We start from the raw sequence: 18,522 nt of genomic DNA, 5'->3' as shown, positions 1-18,522 counted from the left end.
AGTTTTACAATGAAAATAAGTTATTAAAAAATCTGTAGGATTAAAAAATCCCTCCCTCCCACCCTCCCTATCCCACCCCTCTAGGTGGTCACAAAGCACTGAGCTGATCTCCCTGTGCTATGCAGCTGCTTCCCACTAGCTACCTATTTTACGTTTGGTAGTGTATATATGTCCATGCCATTCTCTCACTTTGTCACAGCTTCCCCTTCCCCTTCCCCCTGTGTTCGTTTTTTCAGAGCGGGGTTGCAGGAGGCGGAAACCATGCCCCTAACTGTCCCTTCAGCTCCTCCGCAGGCCTCACGGCCTGAATGAGAGCAGCTCAGCCAGCGCAACCCCCAACCCCAGCCCTGCCGGCCACTCCCTCCCAAGCAGTGAGACCAAGTCACGGGAGCCGGCAGGGTGGGTGCCTGTCGGGTGACCTCGGGGGCTGCGCGAGGACAGCTGGTCAGCTCAGGGGAAGCCCTCAGGCCATACCTTCTCTGCTGTGAGGGCCGTGCCGTTGCCATGCAGGCAGAAGAGGAGAGTGAGGGCCAAGCAGGCTCCCTAAGGCTCCTCGCAGCACAGCCCTGCCCGCCAGCGTCTCACTCTCAGGGCTGCCTTCTGGTGCTGTGAGGGGTCCCAGGTTCTGACATGCTACGGGAAACCTGCCTGCTGTCTCCCCACAGGGGAAGATGGGGGAGCCAGGCCCCCTGTTTCAGGGCTGGGCATCACTGGGAGCTCTGGAGCCGGGTGCAGGCGGCAGGAGAGGGGAACTCCAGGTGTGACCACGTGCCAGGCCCCATGTCCACCCTGATGGCAGTGCCTCCAGACTGTTGTACACACGGCCCACCCGGGGAACGTGGAACTGAAACAGCAGGGCCCTCCCAAGGGTTCTGATGGGGTCCAGCGAGGGCTCAGGTCCTGTATATTAAATAGGAAGATCGGGTGGAGAAACAACTCCTTCAGGAAACGTCACATTTTTGAGTTTCAGGTATTGGGCAAAATATCAAGAAGAGAACAGATTTCTGCTCTAAGAGAAAAAGCAAAGGCCCGTGGGACACAGCACTGAGGCCCACAGAGTCCAGGGGGGACTGGGCACAGGGAGGGCGTGTGAGAGGCACACCTGTCACTAGCACCTCTGCACGGAGGCCCTGAATGTGTGGAAACGAGTCTTGTAGAATGACACGCCCAGGGCAACAAAAGCAAGGTATCTCTGGCAGTTATGGGCAGAAAGGTATTAAACCAAATAAATTACAAATATTATGAAACTTCTTAGCCTCCAAAGTTCCATCAAACAAGGCTGCAGGTCAGAAAACAAGACAAAACAGAGCCTGTGTCCAGACCTAAAAGCCACTCTGCACTCGGAAGTGACAAGTGGGAGCCTCCTGCCCCTCCTGCCCATGTGAGGGCATCTCAGCTCCACGTGGCAGGGAGGGCACTGAGCAGGATGCAGGCCAGGCCTGGGTCCGCGAGCAGGTGTCATGGGAGAGCTGCCCATAAGCCCCCAAGTCGGGGTGGAGCATGATCCAGTGGGGCAGGGAGGTGCTAGGGGGCCCTGGTGGGAGCAGCTCAGGGCCTGAAGTCCCCCTAAACTCTACCGAGTGTGGTCACACACTTCAGTGACCCTGCGTGGTGCCCCGCCATGGGACCCACTCACCATCCGGACGCGCTTCAGCCGCTCCTCCAGCTTCTCCTCGGCCTCCCGCGTCCGCTGCACAGCCTCCAGGCGGTGGATGAGCTCTGCGGCAAACTTCTGGGGCTCCACACGGACTTCCTTTGGCATTCGGTACGTGCGCTGCAAGGAGACACTGCTGGTGAGCCGTACGTGCAGTGTGGAGCTGCTCCGCACCCGGGTGGCCCTGCCACACCGCAGGTGAGGAGAGAACATGGGGCCTGCATTTTATCCAACCCAGAGCTGACCCAGCAGTGAGAACGAGCAGACACCACCGCTTCCCACCTCGCATGACCCCGGATGGAGACACTGAGCAGGCTGGGAGCTGCGTCCCCAGGACAAAGGCCACCCCGGCACCCTCAGCCCAGGGGCGCCTACCCCGAGAGCTTCTGGGCCGTCCCAGAGAAGCGCTTCTCGTGACTGCCCAGGCTGGGACCCAGGGCAGCTGGGGCCATGGCAGAGGCGTGGCAGGAGAGCTGCAGCTGCGAAGACCACTGAGGACAGGACGAGCCCACGGGCCAGAAGGGCTGGCCGCTCCCTGCAGCGCCCGCCCTGCACACAAGGGGGCAGCAGTGCCTGGCACTCAGGTGTGTGTGGACCAGGCTCTGGACTCTGATGTTGGGATGAGGGACACAAAACACTGGGTACAGAAAAGAGTCAAGGGAGAGGGGGGATGACAGACGGCTCTTCCTTTCAGAGAACATAATTCCGCGATGCAGTTTACAACAATACACTGGATAGCTTTTTCTTTTGCGGGGGTGGGGAGTAGCTAGCTTTAATGTGAAATAATTTCAAATCCAAAACAATTGCAAGAAGAGTACGAAGAACTCCTGTGCACCCTCACCTGGACCCCAGCCCACTGCCACCTGCCACACTTGCTGTAACTTTCTCCCCTAGACACAGGCACACACTTTCCTGAGCCAGCAGAGAACACTGCACATGTGACGCCTGCTAACTCCCATACGCTTTAGAATGTATTTAACAAAAACCAAGGACAATCCTGTACCTAGCTACAGGACAATTATAAAAAAAAAAAAAAAATCCTGATACAATATTCTTATCTAATCACAGATCTTATTCCAATTTCACCAGTTGTCCCAATAAACGTCCTCTATAGCAAAACATGTTTTAAAAATCTAAGCCACTGAGGTCTAAGTGAGGGAGGGATGGGAGCGGCAGGAGTGCTGCATGAGGAGGCTGGTGAGGGAGAGGGGAGACCCAAGGGAGGGAGGGCCTGGAAGGGCCTGGGGACAGGGTGGCGCACAGGGGCCCTCTCTGACCTCTGGGTGGATAGTGGCTATGTAGAACCCTGGCCTCCAGACAGAAGCAGGCGAGGCAGGAAGCCGTGGGACAGGGGTGGGAGCCTGGGTGGAGCTGGTGCCCACACAGCCCTCCCACCAGGGGGCTCTGGACATGGTCTGGATTTGCACACCCATTCCTCATCTACAAGACAGGAGTGAGAACAGTTCCTGGTTCCTCAGAAACATGTAAAATTAGGGAAGAATGTGACATCAAGGGCTCAGAAACAAGCCACTGAGGCTGATGCTGACCACGACAGGCTCGAAGAGGCCTGGACACAGGCCAATGCTTCAGAGGCGGAGAAGCTGGTGCCAAGGGCCAGGCAGTGCCCAACACCAGTCAGAGGTTTGTCCTGGAGCCAAGAAGCCCATGCCCAAGAAGGGCAGTCAGGGTGCCCAGCACTTCTAGAAGGTCCTGAGAGAAGGTGGGCATGGATGATGAGCCCCAGACGACTGGGCGGTGGGACGGCCAAAAGGCCGGGCCCTGGAAGGAGTCCTCAACAGCGGGCGTTGGGACAGACCACAGGGACCTGAGGGCAGCCCGGCCCCACCAAGCTGGTTGGTCAGAGGTCAGAGGCAGGAGAGCCGGGGCAGGGAGCACTGAGCCAAGAGTGCTGTGACACCAGCACGACATCCAGATGGTGAGAGCGCACGGTTCTGACCACACAAGAGCAGAAGGAAAAAGTTCTTGACGAGATCCAGCGAGTCCATTCTGGAAAACAGCCTCCAAACTGTGCAGCTGTGACTCCAAAAATAGGAAAGCTGTCAGAAGTTACAATGATTATCAGATTCATGGAAGAACGGTAACCTCTCCAGCTTTGAAGAAATTTAAAAACACCACAAAGGAAAATATTTCAAGTAAATAAAAATGTGAAACTTCTGAGGAATATAAAAGGCCAACAAAGAAAGAAGAGGCTCCTCTCTCAGCCTTAAGGATCTCAGGACCAGACACTTCACATGTGGAGAGCCACAGGCTCCCCCACATGCCGGCACCTCTCTCCCACGACAGTCACCCACATGCGTCCCCTCCACTGGCCTCCCCAAACCCCCGTGCATCTCGCAGCGAGGAGCACTGAACACAGTAGACCCCCCGAGAAATGGCAACTCCCAAAAAAGACATACAACGGCAACAGGAGTCCCAGCTCCCTGGACCCACCTCCGCCCACCACCCAGCATCCGGTCCGACAATCAAACAATGTGCACGGGCTCCCGGGGCACCAGCCACAGAAGACATGTCGCTGGCGAACAGAGGCGCGAAGCAGCATTCTCTTCCCGTTGGCGGGGAAGGCGTCCACGTGAGTCGTGGTGGATGAGGCTGAAGTCCCTTCACCTTGAACCTCAAACCACATCACTGAACAAAACTCGGCTGCACCTTCTGCCCCGAGCACATGGCCAGGCTGAGCACAGCTGCCGACCAGCCCCCGACCAGCCCTCGCCCTGGCAGGGACTCCGCTCCCCGTGTGCAGACAGCCGCACCCCAGGGAGGACTCCCCCGACTGCAGGCCACTCACGGTGTTTCTCCTCTCACCCCCATTTACCCGGCAGGGCCGTTCTCTTGAATCTGGGCTCAAGGTGCAGGGCCAGGAAACACAGACCCTCAGGATGCAGGACTGCCCGCCAAGGGCCTTCCGGGACCCAAGGGCACTGCTGTTCTGATTCTGGAAGCTGCTCGGGCGGCACGTGGGCTCTGGGCCACCCTGTCCTCTCCGCCCCTCTCAGTGCTGCACGCAGACAACCCGCCCCCGTGCTACTCCAGCTCTTTCTGTAGGTTTTGTCTAACACTTCGCTTAATTTTTCAAATTAAAAAAATTTTATTTTGGAAAAAATCTCAAACTTGCAGACAAGTTGCAAGAACAACATGAAGAACATTTTTTCTGGATCTGACAGCAGACGGCGTGCTTCCTACACGCAGGGACTCTCCCACACGAGCACCTCCAGCCCCGACCCGCCTCCCTGGGCTCACCCTGGAGGGTGCGGTGGCCTCAGCTGGGTCCACATGGGATTCTCATGACCCCGTGACCTATGAGAGTTAAAGGGCAGTTCTTGTGCAGGATGGCCCTCGGCTCAGGCTATGTCCTCGCAGGGGTAGCTCTGGCGTCCTGTTGCGGACGTAGGAGCCCAGGCAGGTCCTTTCACAAAGCAGCTTTCTCCCCCGGGAGTATGTGGTCTGTGAGGGGACACTGGGGACGATGCTGACACCCTGCTCATCAATGGGCTCGACCCCCCCCGTCACGTCAGCATCCACGCACGGACCCCACTCCACGGCACTGACTGTGACCCTTTCCATGTCCCCTCACACCCCTATTTTCCAGGACACAAGATGCTGGGCACCTCCTCTGTGCCCCTGCCCAGCCTGGTCCACAGAGCAGAGAGAACACGTGTGGCCACGGCCTCGGCTCAGGCCCAGGCTGCTCCAGACATGAGCCAGCTCAGCGCTCCCCAGGAGGCTGCCCACAGGCAGGCACACGCATGCGCACACACGTACATGTACACACACACGTGCACACACAGCCCTCATAGCATCTTCCACTTGTCCCTAAGCAGACACCATCGGTGCCTGGTTCAGGCGCATCTGTGCCAAGGGGTAGCTGGGAGGTGACAAAATGCCCTCTTCTCAACCGTATCACTTTTCTTATTTGGAAATTAAAGCGTCTACAGAAAAGTGAAAAGACTCTAACCAAGGAATCCTGATGGAGGGCAGGTGTGTGCAACAATCCTGAGATGCATCTGCTTTCCCTGCACAGAAACCGCCAGGAAGACACGAGTCACTGTGGATGCACCAACGCGACAAGACCACATCTTCCCTGCAAGGTCTTTCCCGCTCCAAGTCAACGCGTCCAAACGAGAACAGCTAATCCCTCCCGTCATCAGCAAAGGAACTCTCTGCCCAGCCCCACCCTGCACTGGGCTCTCTGAGGGTCCCCAGTGCCCACGATCAGGAGAACCACTATCACCTTGTTATTTTTATCCAAGAGGTGAAGTTGAGGCAGCTTTGAAGTCAGGACGCCCCACAGTTCAGCCACAGGCGGCCGATGCCTTGTTTCATCCCGAACAAAGCAGTGCTCATGGGTGCTCAGGACGGGGGCACTGCCACGCTGTCCCACAGAGCCGCCGGCCGCCAGTCTGGCCAGGCCTGGGCATCGAGCCAGCGACAGGCTCCGAGCGGTTCTCCCACCTCCAGGAGAAGCATCTCATTTAACACGATGGGAAAGGCTGTGAGGAGGGCAGTCCCTGCTCATCTGTACCGACTGTGCAGGCACTGCCCCCTCCAGCCACAGGGCGAGAATGCGTGTGACCATGTGCCGTGCCTGGACCTGAGCTGAGCTCCTCGGAAGCCAGGCCAGTGCCACAGCAGCCTGGTCAGAGTGGAGAGAACGGGTGGGCACGGGTCCAGGAGGGCAGGTGAGCCCCAAACTCGGAGACGGGGAGGGCGAGGGCTGTGCAGACGAACTTACAGGAATGTGAGGTAGAGGCACGCGCCCGTTGACCTGGACGCTCTCCTGCATCTCCCGGCGGTGCTGCTTGCGGATCCTGTAAGGTGGGACTCCATCCCTGTCCAGGAGAAAGAGACAGTCCAGAGTGAGCACAAATAGAATGGCTCAACCAAGTTCGGCTGAGCTGGCTTTATCTAGAGCAGGGCCAGCACAGCCTATTTTTCTGAGGTGTGATGGGCTAAGAATGACTTTTACATTTTTAAAGCAGAGGAGGAACATGGGACAGAGACTATTCGTGATCCTTTATGGAAAATGTGTGCTGACCCCTGCTTTACTGCCCAGGCAGGATATGGTGTGCCTACCTGGAAGGGGTGCTCTAAATGGACTGGAAACATTGGAGGGCTGCAAAATCAGTGGCCAAGACAATCTAGATACTGTTGAAAGAGATTTCCAAGGTTCCTATATTCTGCTTTCTTCCAAGGTAAATTGGTAATGCAGTGTAATCTCTCTGTCAAATGCTCAAATTAGCTTCCTTGATGTAAATTTTAGTTATAAACCCTTTTGAAGATTATGATAAAAATAAAAATTAAATTACATACTGTTGGGACTTCCCTGGTGGTGCAGTGGATAAGACTCCACACTCCCAATGCAGGGGGTCTGGGTTTGATCCCTGGTCAGGGAACTAGATCCCACATGCATGCTGCAACTAACAGTTCACATGCCACAACTAAGGAGACCGTGTGCCGCAACTAAGGAGTCCTGGAGCTGCAATTAAGGAGCCCACCTGTTGCAACTAACACCTGGAGCAACCAAATAAGTAAATAAAATTTTTTTTAAATTACATACTGTCTTTAAAATAACGAAGCACTTATTCAAGAGAAGTAGCAGATCCAACACATGGCTCACTGCACATGTGCTGTCCCTTAAGAACTCGGCAGCTCTCTCCTGCCATTTGAAAGCTACTCCGGGGAGCACAGTGGCCAATAGGAGCCTTCTCTGGTCCCCGCTTCTGTCTCTGAAGGACTCTGCAGCGTGCTGCCACCTCCCACAGCTCGAAGAGATGGCCCTCCCAATCGTCTGCTACTGAAATACTCTAGCCTCCCAGTTGTCCGGCAGGTGCAGTGAACGTCTGTGCCAGTGATCCTAACCCCTTGCATCCTGCTCAAGCACTGCCCACAGGGCAAGTGCTGCCAGAGCAGTGCTGTTTTCACTGGACACCAGGATGGGAACACGCAGCCATGACAATTCTGATCTCACTGCATCGACTGCTAGAGCGCCTAGCAAAGGCACCAAGCACGCAGCACTCAGCGTGTCCTGGCCCCATCCCAGGCAGACACACATCCACAGCTCTGTGGCTTTGTGGGCGGGCAGGGCTGCACCCCAGGCTGGGTGGAAAGGGTGCACTTAGGTTCAGAGCAGGGCAGAGAGAGGCTGCGGTGTACCCGGGTGTCCCTGGCTGTCAGGGTCCCAGGCAGTGCCACAGTGCAGATGGCTCAGCAGTCCAGCAGGGCCAGGCTGCTCCAGAGGACAGGCATCAGCGAAGAAAAGCGTCAAGTACATCTGAACGCTCTCACATGTCCCAGGGCTTGTTCAGGTGTCCCAAGCCACCAACTTGTCTGTTTCTCATGTACTCTGACAGGGCACCTAAAATCCATACGCTTCTGAGGATCAGGCACCATCCTCAGAATCTATGCCCGAAGTCAATGGACTAGGAAGCACTTCACCAGGTGGAGGCGACCTTGAGTTGCCATCAGAAATAATTTAGATGAAACACACGATCCTATTTTTTGCCTCATATACATTCAAATATCTGCCACAATTTTACATTCCTAATTCTCGACTATGCCTACATTTCTGAGTCTCAGTGTAAACCAAGATGAATAGAACATCAGGGAAAAAATATTAAAAAATTTTTAGATCTTCCCTTTAGCAAACACATGTCCTTTTCTTGGAGAGAATTAAGAGACTAATTGTCATTGCAGTAACTGAGTTTTGGGGAAGAGGAAAACAGATCTCGTGCTGTCAGCTGCTCCCGGGGGTCTGAAGGGCTGCAGTTCGTTGGAACCCTTTTATGTGATACTTCATATTCACGGAAGGTAGTGTTTGAAACCCCAGTAATTTCAACTAAGTTGTTAAAAACATGTCAACATTTTATACTAAAGATTCAAGACAAAGGAGAAGGTAATGATGAATGAAAAATGCCCCACAGAGGCTCAACCTGACAGGATGACGCCTCCACCATGTGGTCACCAAAGGGGAAGAGAAGAGAAAGGGCACCAGGTGCACACAGCACGGGGCTGTAGGAACCTGCTCAGCGACCCGTCCCGTCAGCGGCCTGACCCCCCATCCCATCTAGCAGCCTGCCCCATCCCGTCCGGCGGGATGCAGCGTGGAAAGCAGTGCAAAGACACAGGCAGCACAAAGCGTATACCGAGAAGACGGCCCACAGAGCAAGACCTCAACGTGGAAAGGCCTGCTCACCTACAAAGACGAGCTCGGCAGCCTTTTCCTCTTTATTTAGACCTATCTGACCTCTAGACCCTAGCCAGGGCGGGGGCAGAGTCCCCATGACCCGCTGAGAGCAGCCAGGGCCACAACCCCACATGCTCTCGTGGGGACAAGACACCTGCGGATGCGGCCACGGGCCCACACCTGCTGGCTTCACACCCAAAGGTTGCCTCCTGCCCTGGGCCTGGGCCCGGCCAGAACCTTCCCCTCGGTGGCGGTCAGATGGCAAATGGCGTACGACCGAAAGCTGGGCGAGCCTGACACTCATGGGTGGTGGATTCAGGGCCCCACGTGACCCAAGCAGGCAGATAGGCAACACCCTGATGTGACATGGGCATGGTCTGACACAATCAAACTTCTGACGCACGCCTGGGTCCCCAAAGTTATCTGCTGAACCAAAGAGAAAGGTATCAGAAACAAGCACTTCCCCCCAAGGGAGGGTTTTCCCTGGAGAGGACGATGAAGGAAGCTGTCACCATCAAGTGACACAGAGGCTCAATGTGGCTCCTGTGGCCCCAGGTGGCCACCCCTGAGCTGTCGGGCAGAACAGAACCACACTGAGGGGACGACAAGCACTGCTGAGCAGGTGAGACGGCTTCCAGATTAAAGGAGCGTGAGCACAGAGCAGGATGGACCGGAGACGCCCTCGGGGACGGCCCGCCTTGGCCGCGCCTCCGACGTGAACACCAGAGACCCAGAACCTGGGGCGCCAGCCCAGGCAGCTCTGAGGCTTTCCCTCTTCCAAAGGTTCCAGCAGCCTTGGCCTGGAGGGAAGCAACTACAACAAACTTTGGCTCCAGTTTGTTTGCGGATTTCTAGCGACACTCCCTGCAATGCAGATGCACTGACACCCCACTGGGGAGGGCCCCAAAACAGCTTCTGGGGAGAAGGCCCTGGCTGCCCCTTAGGGGCTGCTCTCCCAGGCAGGGGCACTTACACGCTGCTGTCGGTGAGGGACAGGCTGTCAGCATCGCTGGACAGGCTCTGCTGCTCACTGTCGTTGGCGCTGGTTGCTGGGGCGAGGGCATAGCCGGAGTTGACATAGTAGGGGTTGACAGGCTCCCGCCAGGATCCATACCTGCCAACAAAGAGGCACGTTAGCAGCTGCCGGACAACATCCTCGTGCATTTATCCACATTTTCATAATCATCTGATATCCCAATATGTCAACTGCAGACGCAAACAATTCAGAAGACGGAGCAGAAAGGGCTGGCGTCTCCACCCTGCCTCCCACCCCGCTGTCCTTCCCAGGGAGATGGGCATCTCCCACATCTTCCCTCCACATGAGGCAGACGTGTAAGTGAACACACGGAGCGGTATTTGGGTTGGCATTTTTATGCACATAACTGGAAACGGGGCACGGCTGCTCTGCTCTCCCTGCTCCTACAGAGCGCTGCCCGCAGACTCGCTAATCAGCCGCAAAGCCACCCGACCCTGTGGGCACAGCCGCAGCACCGGTGCCACGGCCCCCTCAAGAGGACCACGGAGTGGGCCAGGACTCCCGTGCACTGAGAACTGCCACAGGACGGATGAGGGGGATGGTGGGTGAAGGGACTTGTGGGTTTAACAGTGGCTGTCTCGATGCCCCACCGGCCACTTCCTCCCAGGAGCAGTCCAGCACTCCCTGGGTGGGACCCAACACCACTTGTCATGTGAATAGCCAGAAACTGACACCTGGGTTTAGTCTGCATTTCCCTGGTTGGTGGTCAGGCTGGAGGTTTGGGTGTCACTTAAATTCCCTCCTCTTTACCTGTTCATACCTCTGTCCATTTTCTATTAGACTGTTTATGAGTTTCTTAGTGATTTACAGATGCCTTTAAATATTCTTACTATTAACCTCTGGTTATATACGGGAAAAATATTTTCTCCCTAAATGTCACTTTTTAACATTGTTTATGTTGATCTTGATATTACAAAAGTTTTTTATTTCTGTGAAATCTGATTTACCAATCTTTCCCTTTATAGATTTTTCTGTATCTTACATAGGCCAGCTTTCCTCATTCAAAGATTACAAATATATTCTTCTGTTTTTCCTCAAATGCTTCAATAGTTGTTTTTTTAAAATTTAGATCTCTACCTGAAATATGTGTGTGTAAAACCTACCTACTCCCTTGCATCAAAATGGAGAGCCAGCCGTTAGCATTAAGTACTGCACAATCCACCTTGTTCTGAATACTTTCACACCTAACTCCCCGAACACATGAATCAATTTCTGGAGTCTGCTCTGCTCTGCTCATCCCACGACGGCCCTACCGGCCCTTTGCTGCTGCTCCCCACACTGCCTCCTCTTCCCAGAGCCTCCCTGGAAGCAACGCTGGTCAGTCCCCGCGGGCTGCCGAGGGCTACGACGTGCTGGAGGCCCATCGAGCCCGTGCAAACGCCCCTGGCTCCAGCCTCACTCTGGTCAGGGCGCTCATGAACAGCAGCTGCACTGACTCCAGGGACATGGTAGGAGTCACCTCGTCCCTTGGACTTGTGTCCTCGATGCGGGAGGAGAAGGGACCACAACACTTCTAAACTGACGGAGCCCCGTGTGGACGCCCACCACCGGAAGAACAGAACTTCTGGAAGCCCTGGTTTGTGCTGTGCACACACTCAGGAAAAGGCACCTTTCCATCTTGGACACCTGTCATGCAGCACACGTGGGCCAGGCCGGGCAGCGCAGCTGGAGAGGAGCGGCCCACCTCCCCAGGGGCCACAAGCACAAACAGTGCAGCCATGGCACCCCACCTGTTCTGCCACTGAGGCCACAGTAGTGCATGGTGATGTGGCACACAACTCTCCCGCCAGCTCAGGATCAGGTGCTCTTCATCCCCACACCGCAGGGGGACACTGCAGAGGGTCAGTCACCACGCACCACGGTCCTTCTGACCCACCCACGGCAGCCTGAGGGCATCCCTGGAGCCCACTAACATGTTCTGGCCAAATGAGGGCAGCGTCAGCGTCACAGAGGCTTATGGGAAGGGATGGGGACACGTTCACGGACGGGGACCCGCACGCACCTGGTCCTACATTTACGCTGACATGGAGCAGACGTCTGCAACGTCACGCTCTTTCTCAGGGACACTGCTATTCCTCTGGTTCTTTAAAAACAAAACCGCCAGTGCTGTCACCATTAACAGCCACTGTACTGGAACTCAGATCACAGGGAGCGCTAAGCTGCTCTTCAGTGTCCCCGTCACGTCGTGGCCAGCACCCCGCACACCCATGAGGGCAGGACCAAGCCTGCGACGCCAATGCACCAGGGCCGTCTGCTCCCTCCTGACAGGTCCCAGGCACATCTTTCACGCGTATAGAAAAACCAGCTTTGAGGCGATAAGCAGGAAAAACATGGATCCTTTCCACGGCCTCCAGTACAGAGCAAACCCCACTATGTACACAGCTCCCAGTCCAGAACAAAGGGAAGCAAAGGGCTGTCGAGAGAGAACAGAAAGGAGGGAGACCAGCGAGGTGCTGACCGTGGACAGGAAGGCTGGCTCTCAGGACAGAGGCGCTGCAGGCTGCCGCGCGACAGAGGAAGTTCTGGGAAATATCACTCGGGGGACGCTGGGCTGCTCCCCACAAGACGGCCAGGAATCAGAACCCAGATGTGGCATCCAGGGAAACCTCCAAGCTCTCTGTAGTTTCCAGTCCTCGGAATAAAAGCCCGCCGGGGACCGTCCGGCCTCCCTGTCGCCTGCTCTCTGGGGTTGCTGCTGGCAGGATTTTGCTTTCCATCCTTTCACACTCAACCCTCCTAGATCCTTTTACTTTTGTGTGTCCTTTGTAAGCAGCTAGCCTTTTCAAGTTCCAGTTTGACCATTTTTCCTTTTAATTGCTTCCTTTGGTCCTGTTGCATTCAATGTGGTTACAGAGAGTGGATCCACCATCTCATTGTTTGCTTTCTGTTTGTCACAGCTGTTCTATCTTCTTTTGTTCTTTCTTGCCTTCTTTTGGAATATTTTTTATTTTCCATCTCCTCCCTCTAACAAAGTAAGCCTTTTACTATTCTTTCAGTGGTTCCTTTAGAGATTATAACAGGTACCCTTGATGCATCAAGGTCCAATTAACTGCATTTTACCTGTTCCCAGGCAACACATGGTCAGAATTAACTCCACTAGGGACAGTCCAATGGTTAAGACTCCGAGCTTCCACTGCAGGGGACACGGGTTTGATCCCTGGTCAGGGGACTAAGATCCCGCATGCCCCCCAAAAATAATTAACTCCACTCACCTCCACACACACACATGTGCTGTTGTTATCCTGGATTTTAATTCAGTGTAATGTCTTAAATCCCACAAGACATCATCAGTATTATTTTATCCCACCAGCAGTCACCTAGAGTTACCCACATACTTGCCCTTTCCCTCCTGCATTGGGTGTTTCCACCTGAGAGCATTTTCTTTCTGCCTGAAGAACACCCTTAAGTATGTCCTTTAGTAAAGGGGCTGCGGCTGACAACTTGGTGTTTGTTGGTCTGAAACTGTCTTAATTTCCCCTTTATTCCTGAAGGGTATTTTTACTGGGTTGGAATTCCGGTTGGTAATCATTTTCTGTTTCTAGGGAACTTTGTAAGCTTTTGGTGGGAATGTAAAATGGTACAGTCTCTGTGGAACACAGTGTGGCAGCTCCTAAAAATTAAGAGTCACCATATGATTCAGCAATTTCCCTTCTTTGCATATAGCCAAAGGAATTGAAAGCAGGGTCTTAAGAGACGTCTGTACACCCAGGCACTTTGAAATGTCACTCCTCATCATCGACCTCTCCACCTCCCGCAGCTCCTAGGAAGGTGAGGTGGTGCCGGCTGTTGCTGCCCCCCCTGCCACACCCGCCCCAGGCAGGCTCTCCTCCAGGCCCAGCGCCTGAGGCCAGAGTGCCACATCAACCCACACTTGGGATGCACAGCGGACAGACACGCCACAGACCAAAAACAGCAGGCAGCGCAACCCTGACATGGAGGTCGAGCTCGGACCCCGTCCACTGTCCCAGGAGTGGCCTCTAGAGCTATTCCTATGTTCCAAGATGCAGGCCACAGCCACACACTGACTGTCGTGTCTTCAGCCGCCTTCAACCTGGCTCCTAGTCCACCTCCTTCCCGAAGTGACATTCTCAAGAGCCTGGGCCAGTCGTTCCACAGAATGTCTCACATGAGATCTGCATCTAACATTTCTGGCAGAACGTCACAGAAGCGATGTTGTATCACCTCAAGGAAAACCATGGGACTTCCCTGGTGGCGCAGTGGTTAAGAATCTGCCTGCCAATGCAGGGGACACGGGTTCGATTCCTGGTCCAGGAAGATCCCACATGCCGCGGAGCAACTAAGCCCTTGCGCCACAACCACTGAAGACTGTGCGCCTAGAGCTCGTGCTCTGCAACGAGCAGCCACCACAATGAAAAGCCCGCGCACTGCAACAAAGAGTAGCCCCCGCTCGCTGCAACTAGAGAAAGCCCGTATGCAGCAATGAAGACCCAACGCAGCCAAAAATAAAAATAAATAAAATAAAATAAATTTATAAGAAAAGAAAAACACCATGCCGGTTGGTCCCAATATTGGTGGCAAACCCAGTGCCTGCCAAGTGTTTCCACTCTAAATCTATTACTTTTCCTTTGTAATTAAGAGGTAATTTGTGGCGGAGATACTTTGAGATTATATACAAATCCTGTTCACACCCATCACTTGATCTGTATTTATCAGTTGGCGTCCTATGTACCCGAGCGGATTTTTATTTTATCCAGTGGATTATAATCCATTCCTTCCAGCTCTGCTCTTCCCAGAGCCCAGAGTCTGTCTGAGAACACTCCCCCACTCCCAGCCCCAGCCCTGACAGATTTCCACCAAGGAGGTATCCGTAAACCTCCTTACCTGGATCCCCAAGGCTTCCTCCTCCACATTTTTTATCACATTGTCTTGTATTCTTGAGTGCCTGATTATTTTTCATTCAGTACCTGGTTATTCTGGATGGAAAGCCAGACACTGTGTGAAAATCTTTCTAAACTGGCTGCCTGGGATGATGCTTTCTTCCCTAGAGCGTAGGCATTTTACCCTGGCCTGTGGCTGGTGCACTAGGAATCCAGCCACCTTAATCCAAAGTCAGGAACTGAGAGAGTCCGGGCTGGGCTGCAGGCTCTCAGAGGGTGGGGGGTGGATCCTGACCATGTGTGGGGCACCTTCCTCCCACGCAGGCCCCAGCCCCCTGGAGCCCAAGGACCAGCCACACTTTCCAGACTGTCTCCCTGGGCTCCCTTCTCCGATGGGCCTGCCATTCCTTCCTGCTTGGTTAGCTCTCCAAAGGCTTCAATATGATTAAAAAGAAAACCAATTCCCAGCGTTTCTAGCTATTCTCAGCAGTTTTCCCTGAACTGTGTGGTTGTCCAATACTAGAAGTGTGATTCTTCCATTTATGGGAGACCTCCTACCCCCTGGAAATCCTCTGGATGAAAGAGGATTCCTAACTTGCACCACTCCCGGGAGGAATGTCGATTAGACCTCTCTGCTGGCCCCACCACCTGCAGCCCAGCCTGAGTGCTCACCCCACACAGCCCCGCAGAGCCCAGAGGGTGAGGCCTCATGGAATCACTTTTTCACCTTGGTCAGCATCCTTCAGCAGAAGTCTTGTGATTTTTTACTCAGAAATTCAGGCACATACTGCATTATGCTTCACGTTATGCTCCTGCTTGTTCTGGCATAAAAGTAATGCCGTAAGTGGCTTACCAAGTCTGCTGAGCATTCCAGAAACACACTCAGATTCCTGTCCTGCAGCAGCTTCACACGCTCAATTTGAGAAGCAAGGCTTCTGGTTGCCACGGCGAGACAGTCCCTGTGCCGCTCGCCTTCACATTGGTCTGGAGGAAACACCGGAGACCAGATACTCCACTCCCTAACTCTCTCCTAAGCAAGGTGGGAGGTCTCTGATGGGCCAATAAGGTGCAGTTTACTTTTCTTAACATTGTAATTTGGCCACATACAAGTGCAGTCGCCTCAAGTACCTCCTAGAATTTTACTTGTGATTCTACTGGCCCCTAAAATCCCAAATCTGCCTGTGGGACACTGGTCCTTGCTAGTCACTGGGCCTTGGCCCACACAGAGTTGCTAACTGTGGTGTGCGGTGCCCATCTCTCCTCCGGCAGGTGGCAGCTTCGGAATGGCGCCTGGCACGCGATGCATTCACTTGCCGACGTGGGGACACGGCCCAGCTACAACCTGAGGTTAAGCGGGAAAGGCACTTGTCTCCGTGCCAGGTGCCACTGGGAGCACAGCCAATGAAACAGTGTGGGACGGGGCAGGGATGTGAACAATGATTAAGGTCATTTCAGACAAAGAAAATAAGCAGAGACCAGAGGAAAGACGGAGCCTACGTGGCTTCCCCGACCAGTCAGACATGAGGCCCACTCAATAGTGGGCCTTAGCACAGCCCTGGGAGCCCTCCTGGCCCCCGTACCCAGCACCCTGCCGCCCACTTCCTGACTCTGGATGCTGGAGTCGTTTCCAACCGTGGCAGCCTCATATCTCAACCCACAATCCTTCTGCTCAGTGCCACACGTGCTGGAACTGGCAGGGCCCAACCCCCAGAAGTCACATCCATCTTCACCCAACACCTACTCCTCACTGAGCTCAAGCCTCACCATGTCCCAGGCCCGCATCTGCGTGCGGGGGGCTGGCCTGGGCACTGTGGGGGTCCCTGCTCACACGGAGGTGTTGGGGACGCACCACTGCACACTGTTCACAGAGGCCTGCAGTGGGAGCTGTTGGATGGGAGGCTTGCCACGTGGCCAGAATCACTACCCCAAAGGGACAGCAAGTCCACTCCTGAGAGCACTTCCTCCATCAAGACCTTTAACTGATTAAAGGTCACACCTTCTGGACGAAACAAACCATCCCAAATGTGACCGGCATACCACCTGCTGAAACAGCATATCTATCCGTGCACACACTTGTGGTCCTCGGCATTAAGGAAAACGTGCTTTCCTCCTGCCCACGGGGAGGCAGTTGGTGGTGCAGCCACCTGGTCTTTAAGGCAAACGTGCGCTGCTTCCTCGGCCCTGCACCCCTCGCCACGCTCACCCCGCTCCATTTCTGCACGTGCAGCCCCGCAGCACTTGGGAGCTCAAAACCCTCCGGGCCATGGAAACCTTCCGGGCCTGGCCACTTCAGGGTCTGAGGCCAGGGGGCCTAGAAGGGCAGAAGTGTGACGGAGGGAGGGGACTGCCGCGCTGCCCAGGGTCCCCGCCCTGCCCATGCCACTCTCTTCCCTGAAGAGACCATCCACCGTGCACACATCGGTTACCACGGGAACCGCAGCACTGGTCCTCAGTGAGCAGAGGCCGACGCCCACTCGTACCTTGGCCCTTCCTCCCCGGCAGGTCTAAGCCCTCCACCTGCCTCTCCCCAGCCCACAGGCCACAGCTGCCACGTATCTTAATTCCTACACTGCAGTGCCTCCAATAGTGCTACGTAATTCATCCAGACTCTGCAGTTGTTTCCAACTGAAGGGCTGGTCAGAAGACCCTGATTCTGGAAATAGGAATCCCGCCTTCCTCTGTTTAGGGGAGCAGAGGGGGCAGTGTTGCTTCCTTCTCTGGGATCTCCATCAACTCTTCAAGGTGAAAGAAAATCCAGAAACCTCTTGTCTCAAGGTCTGGCCCACGCTCACCCCATCACTCACAGACGTGGTGTGAGGAGAGCTGCGGCTCGGGCTTGGCCCTGGTGAGCTCGCCCCGCCTGCCGGACCCACCTGCCCGTCGTCGTCAGCAGGAACCGGCCCCACTCCGCCTTCGGCTGGTTCTGTGACCACGCCTGGCTTCCACACCTGTAAACCGAGGAGAGCAGACCCAGAATGAGCCCCACAGGCCCACGCACATTGCTAAGTGGGAGCGGGCGGCCTCGTCCTATGAGCAGGAGGGCAGAGTCCTGCTGCCCTGGAAAAGCATCAGGAGAAGTGGGCTCTGGTTCCTGTCCTCTGTTTTTAAACCCACAGAAAATAGTATAGTTATGGAATTCATGGGCAGGAACCACAACGATGCTGAATGAGTGTAAGAGAACATGGCTGACCTTCCCCACGCTGCTTCTGACAGAGCTTCTCTCTCTCTAAGCAAACGCGAGGATTTAACTTTCAGAATACGTAATTCATTTGTATATTCAAACATAAGAAAGATTAAAGGTACACCCCGGTGAACAGCGGGGTTTATCATCCCCATTTCAGAGGATGAGGGGAGCTGCCATCTGGTTTGCTCGGCCGGCCTGCAGGAACACGGACGCTGCGTCCCCTGTGCTCCTAAAACCCTGGGTCCCTGAGAGAAGGCACATGATGTCTTGCACACAATTACAGAGCGCAGTGTGAGGGCTTCTGACACGCGTCCACCCTGTGCGGCCGCCACCATGACCAAGAGGATGAGTGCGTCCACCGCCCCCAGTTTCCTTGTGCCCCTTCCGATCCCCTGTCCAGCCCCACCCCCACCCATCACTGTGTTCTCTAGAATCTCACACAGGAGCACACGCCCCCTCTCATCTGCTTCTCCTGCTGGCACATGGATCCTGCAGTCCATGCACGTCGGCCCTCTCATGCTGAGTGCTGCCTGAGGATTGGGGTGCTGCAGCGCACCCTCCACCCTCCGGTAACCGCTCTCCTCTGGGGTTGTACAGCTCCACATCGGG

The 18,522-nt window shown here is 54.8% G+C and overlaps 1 protein-coding gene across 9 annotated transcripts in view; it reads right to left on the bottom strand.

Moving 5' to 3' along the window:
* The window catches only part of AXIN1 (axin 1), a 64,798-nt gene that overhangs the window by 9,977 nt on the left and 36,299 nt on the right, over positions 1-18,522 (bottom strand). For 5 of the 9 annotated variants that reach the window (XM_033840553.2, XM_033840557.2, XM_033840555.2 and 2 more), the window contains exons 3-6: positions 17,603-17,677; positions 9,829-9,969; positions 6,405-6,501; positions 1,637-1,774 (exon numbers count right to left, since the gene is read on the bottom strand). In XM_033840553.2, coding sequence (XP_033696444.1) covers positions 1,637-1,774; positions 6,405-6,501; positions 9,829-9,969; positions 17,603-17,677 — 451 coding nt within the window. The remainder of the gene's footprint in view (positions 1-1,636; positions 1,775-6,404; positions 6,502-9,828; positions 9,970-17,602; positions 17,678-18,522) is intronic. The other 4 variants (XM_033840561.2, XM_033840558.2, XM_073792555.1 and 1 more) reach the window with 1 other exon arrangement.

This window comes from Tursiops truncatus, chromosome 15 (assembly GCF_011762595.2).
Source record: "Tursiops truncatus isolate mTurTru1 chromosome 15, mTurTru1.mat.Y, whole genome shotgun sequence".
NCBI classification, from domain to species: domain Eukaryota; kingdom Metazoa; phylum Chordata; class Mammalia; order Artiodactyla; family Delphinidae; genus Tursiops; species Tursiops truncatus.
This window is presented reverse-complemented; position numbering and strand designations above follow the sequence as displayed.